General features: G+C 54.2%; 1 protein-coding gene across 1 annotated transcript in view; it reads right to left on the bottom strand.

Moving 5' to 3' along the window:
• Positions 1–5769, bottom strand: part of LOC102257463 (abhydrolase domain-containing protein 16A) — a 15135-nt gene that overhangs the window by 8952 nt on the left and 414 nt on the right. The window contains exons 2-6 of the mRNA XM_014534513.1: positions 4502–4558; positions 3714–3780; positions 3409–3495; positions 1460–1545; positions 27–100 (exon numbers count right to left, since the gene is read on the bottom strand). Of these exons, the coding sequence (XP_014389999.1) occupies positions 27–100; positions 1460–1545; positions 3409–3495; positions 3714–3780; positions 4502–4558 (371 nt within the window). The remainder of the gene's footprint in view (positions 1–26; positions 101–1459; positions 1546–3408; positions 3496–3713; positions 3781–4501; positions 4559–5769) is intronic.

Below are 5769 nucleotides of genomic sequence, written 5' to 3'. Positions count from 1 at the left end.
GGACGGAGGGGCGAGCTGCGGCTCACCGGCTGCTGGGCTCCTCCCAGTGGAAGTCCACTGGCCAGCTCCTGAAGTCAAAGTTGTAGCTGGCCAGCTGCCTCTGTGGGGTGGGGAGAGAAGGAGCTGGGCCTCCAAGGGGCTTGAGAAGTAGAGGAAGGCCCACCTCCCACCCTCGTCATCCTGGGGCCTGGCCCTCAGGCAGCCTGGGAGGCGGCGGCGGCCGACCCTCCTGGCTCAGACGGCCGGACAATCCAGCGAGGGTGTCCTGTCGGGAACCAGCCCGCCGTCTGCCCGCTTCCAGCTGCGCTTCACCAACACCCAAGGCCGCTGGGCCCCAGGAGGGCGGCCGCAGGTGCGGGTGTTTCTGAGGGAGGGGCGCTGTGGCCAGTCCTGCTCCCTTCCCCACCTGGGTCCTGCGCCTCTGCTGTCTGGAGGCTCAGAAATCCCCAGTGGATCAGACTGGCTGCCCCAAGCTTGGGTGAGAGGGGAGGAGGGAAGTCATGTCCAGAGTGGCCCCTCCGAGAGGGGAGAGGGCGCCTCCTGAAGGAAGCCCTCTGCCTGCCCCCTCAGGGCCACCTCCCTCCCCTCCGTGTCCCTCCCCGCCCCCAGATCCCAGTGCTCTACTTTATGTTGAGAGTTGTTTCTTATTTTCTGTCAGAGAAATTTTTGATCAAAAATAACTTGACTCAAAGAGAGCAACAGAAATTTTGTACAAAAATATAAAGAGCAAAAACAAAACACAATAAAGAAAAGCACAGTCCAGGCAGGCTTTGCTCAGACTGGACTCAAATTCAGACCCAGCCACTCCTCGGCTCGGGCTCGGCCAGGGTCACCGTCCGCTGCCTGTTGCCTCCGATGGGTGAGTGAGGGTGGTGAGGCCCCTCATGCGGTTCTTGTGAGGATTAGAAAGCACACATGCCAGTCACATGACTGCAGGGCACGGCAAATTGTGGTGTGCTCAATGGCGGTGCCACGGCCTTTGGCCCCAGAAAGCCCTGTAGCAGGAAAGAGCTTCACAGGGTCCTGCGCCCTTCTCAAGGGTAATCACACTCCAGCCTGGCCGGCGGGCACCGCTCCCGGACCCTGTGCCCTGGCTTCCCCTCCTGGCGCCACGCTGTGCCCCGGGCACAAGAGTGGACATCCCTGTCCATCTTGTCCCAACCCCGAACAAAACTAGCACGGAGCTCAATGCACACAGCAACAAAACATATACTGACCTGAGCTCTGGGACAGAAACCCCGCCAATGTTTCTACATCTAGGCAATTCTTGCAGGTGGCGGGGGGAGGGGGAGGGCAGGAGACTGTTCTGGCAGAATACTCCATTAGAAGGGGAGGAAGGAAAAGTTCATGGCGGACAGTTCACGTGCAGAAAGGAGAAGTGACAGGTCCCTGGGCAGCGGGCACACCCTCCCCCTGGCAGTAGCGGCACCTGCTTGGCACCCGCCCTGGACTCTCTCACCTTGTTCTCCGCAGACTGGTTCCTATGTGTGGCCTCTAGGATGGTGATGAACTGCCGGTACTGGGGGTTGGTCCAGCGGCCGACGCCTGGTGGAGGGAAGCAAGATGAGCAGGTTTCAGGAAGAGAACAGGAGACGGGCAAGCAGAAGGCCCCGGAGGAGAAATGAGAGGAAAGGGTCCCAGATCTGGAGAAACGGAGGGCGAGCCGATCCCCCTGCACAGCCAGCACTGGCCGCAGCACGTCCCCCTCGGCCCTCAGTTTGTTTCTTCCCAGACTGCTGACCGCCCACCCTGAGTGCGCATTCTCCCAGCCTGAAGAAGCCACGCACCCTCAATCTCGGCCCCGCTAACACTGGGGTCCCTCTCCCATTGCCGTCCTTCGCCAACGCCTGCCGCTCGCTTTCTGCACAGTCTCGCTCCCTGCCATCTGCCTCACGGCTCCTGCCCCATAATTACTTCCTCACTGGGCCCAAGTCCCCTTCCTCCAGCCTCCAGCCCCTCACCTGGGTCTCAGCACTCTCCCTGTCCCTCCTCCATTCCTGCCACCTTCCAATTCCTGGACTGCTCCTCCCTGGTTGCCATGCTACCTCCCTCTCTGAACCAAGAACCATTCTCAATGCTGAGTTCCCTCTGCTCTTCACCCGGCCCCTTAGTGATCGCATCCGCTCTCCCTTCACTGTCAAGGAGCCTCAAAACCTGACACTTGTCCTTCCAATGACCCAACAGGTGACAGGTGCCAGGCCTTGCTCTGACATGGGAAAGACAGTAGTAAATGAGATGCAAAGGCCCGGGCCTCAGAGAGCTGCCACTTTAGTTGGGGGCTGGGTGGGGCTGGAGAAGGACAAAAAACAGTCAAGAAAATTTCAGAGAAGGATAAGTGCTACAAAGAAAATAAAACTAGAATGAACTAGAATGCGGTGTGTCATCAGAGGTAGCACCCAGCAATGCTGAGAGCGAAGCAAGCTGCAGGACAAAAATGTCAGTGCAGCCCTGGCTGGGTACTGAGCTGGTTGGAGCACCGTCACGACACACCCAGGCTGTAGGTTCGATCCCTGGTCAGGGCACATACAAGAATCAACCAATGATGCAGAAATAAGTGGACCTACAAATCAGTGTTTCTCTCCCCTTCCTCTCTCTCCTAATCAATAAAAACATATTCTCAGTGAGGATAAAAAAATGCAGGAAAAAACCACACCCGACGACAGTGGTTACTTTTGGGAAAGAGGAGCACAGGACCGGGGAAGAGGCCCAGGTTCTGTTCCAGTCTAAGACACATGCCGGGGTTGCCGGCTTAATCCCCAGTAGGGGGTGTGCAGCAGGCAGCCAATCAATGATTCTCTCTCATCATTGATGTTTCTATCTCTCTCTCCCTGTCCCTTCCTCTCTGAAATCAATAAAAAAACATACATTAAAAAATATATATATATTTTTAAAAGATAACAATGAAAAACAAGATAACAATGTCCATGGTTTTCCACTTACATACACTTCCCTTTTGAACTTGACATAAATGGAATCATACTGCATAAATTATTTGGCAGTCAGCTTCTTTCCTTCAGCATTGCATGTATTACTTCATCTGCATTGCTGAGTGTAGCTGAGTCTGTTCCTTTGCATTGCTTTAGTTTGTTGCTCTAGGACTATACTCCCTAATGCATCTACCCACCCTACTATTTGTGGCTGTGGAGTTGTTTTCAGTTTAGCATTATTACAAACATAGGTATGAGTATATGTGGAATAGTTGTAGGGTATATGCATCTTTTCTAGCTAATAGCAAACTTTTCTCATAATTATTTTTTCATATTTAGGACTCAAGCCCTTTAAGGAAAAGATCACGCCTTGACCATTCTCAATTATTCTCCCTCAGGGCCCAACACAAAACTGCAGAAGCTGCTGTATAAATATTTACCAATGATGAATAGATACCAACCAGGCTCTTTCTCCACCTACCTCGGAGGCAGGCCACCCCTGCCAGCAGTAGTAGCAACGTCCCAGCATAGTGAGAGAACGGTACCACTTTGGACAGACTCAGGTAACCTGGGAGGGGAGAGAAGCCATGTGAGAAGCTTTCCCCACTGCCCTCAGATGCTCTTCCCAGTCCCCCCAACCTCCAGCCCCACACTCCCTCACAGGGACAGCCGAGAGAAGACGGAAGCGAAGCCATCCTTGCAGGTCCCCTTTCTTCTTTAGGGGGTCGGTTCATCTGCCAACCACCTGCCCGTTTCCTGTCCCACCACCTTTGAAACCACACTGACCTTTCCTGTATAAGTAGAAGAAGGCGAAGGGAGAGGAGTAATAAGAGATGGACCAGAAGACTGAAGCCTGCAGCAGAAGACAGGGACAAGCAATCAATACACACACACACACACACACACACACACACACACACGCACTCCCCTGCCGTTTCCAGGCCTAGGCTCTGAGCAAAGTGGATAACCTGAGGGATATTATGTGACGTACCTATCCTGTGCATGACATCATGCACACAGTAGGTGCTCAATATTTGTTGAGGGCAATGTGTCAGAGCATAACAGGCTGGTAAAAGTAAGTACAAGTTCTACTTTCTTCCTGTTATCATCTCTAGACATAATCCATCACATTTAGAGGCCAAGCTTTCTTTCTACTCGAGTTAACCAAGTCTTTTAATCCATTCCTGCTCAGGACAGCCTGGTCCCCAAGAGATGCACAAACATCACCATAGGAACCCTGCCAGAGAGAACAGCTGTCCCTGCAGCCAAAGAGGTTAGTTGCCAGGAGGACAGGTCACTGGGGACTGCAGGACTCAGCACCTGCGGATGGTTCCAAGAGTAAACACATTTTCCTCATAGCTCAGGCTGGCCCCAGAGAAAGTGGGCACAGTCAACGGGAGTGCCAAGAAAGCACGCGCTTGATAGTGTGTCTGTGTGTGTTGGAGAGGTAAGCTACGAGCCTGGAGCAGGCCCCACCCCAGGGGCACTCCTCTCCCAGGCTGGGGAGGAGAAAGGTCAGGAGGGCCACTGGGGCTGAAAAGAGGCAGTAGTCCCAGGCGTCAGGGTAGACGTACCAGTGCCAGGATGCTGTCCGCATGTTTCTCCAGGGCCCGGGGCTGATAGTACGTATCCTGCCAAAACAGATGCCCACGTTAAGGATCCTGCCCCCTGACAAGTTCTTCCCCTTCCCTTTTGGAAGCCCTAATGTGTGTCCTCTGGCTTTAGCCTCCAAAACTGTCCCTCCTAGGACACCCCTGGCTCCCAAAGACCCTTCCCAGCCATGCTCTGAACCTGACCGCCCCCCCCCACCCCGCCCCGACCCCCAGACCATGAGAACAAACACAGGGGGCTGGACTTAGAAGCAAAAATGAAAGCAGCATTGGACGATTTTGGCTTGGTTTTCGAAACCCAGTGGGGTTTTTTTTTAAGTTTTTCTTTTCTTTTTTTCTATATTTTATTTTATTTCTTTTACAGAGAGGAAGAGAGAGGGATAGAGAGTCAGAAACATCAATGAGAGAGAAATATCAGTCAGCTGCTTCCTGCACACCTCCTACTGGGGATGTGCCCGCAACCAAGGTACATGCCCTTGACCAGAATCGAACCTGGGACCCTTCAGTCCGCAGGCCGATGCTCTATCCACTGAGCCAAACCGGTTAGAGCTTAAGTTTTTCTTTTTTTAATTGATTTCAGAAAGGAAGGAAGAGGGAGAGAGAGATAGAAACATCAATGATGAGGCAGACTCATTGATCGGTTGCCGCCTGCACGCCCCACACCGGGGATCCAGCCCGAAACCCAGGCAAGTGCCCTGACGGGGAATCGAACCATGACCTCCTGGCTCATAGGTCGCCGTTCAACCACCGAGCCCCGCCAGCCGGGCTCGAGACCCAGGTCAAATGGGCTGTGGACGTGTGCCTATGGGGAGAGTGGGGTTAGGGAAGACAGGAACGGGCAGCATGACAACTTTAAGAGGGAAAGAAGGACATCCGAAATAAGTGGGCTGATCAACGAAAGGAAATGTGGCTGGGGTGGGCAGTTACAGGAGACCGGAAACATCATTTGAGATAAGAAGGAGGAGAACTTAGGGCACAGCCTACCGCCGTGCCCAGGTCCATGCGCGCAATGCCCCCGGGTCTCCGGAGCAGGCTGCGGGAGGCGGAGCGCAGCCGGCAGGGCGTTTGTTGAAAAGTCCTGTGGACATGCAAAACGTACCACAGGGAAGGGAACACGGAGCCGGAGGCACCCAGGGGCACTGAGGACGAAGAAATCGACAGTTTGGGGCAAAGCCATCCAGCGCCCGAGCCCGCGCAGCGTCTGCCCAGGACTTGGGAGTCCACCGGGCCGG

Source organism: Myotis brandtii, unplaced genomic scaffold, assembly GCF_000412655.1.
Source record: "Myotis brandtii unplaced genomic scaffold, ASM41265v1 scaffold130, whole genome shotgun sequence".
In the NCBI taxonomy this organism is placed as follows: Eukaryota; Metazoa; Chordata; class Mammalia; order Chiroptera; family Vespertilionidae; genus Myotis; species Myotis brandtii.
This window is presented reverse-complemented; position numbering and strand designations above follow the sequence as displayed.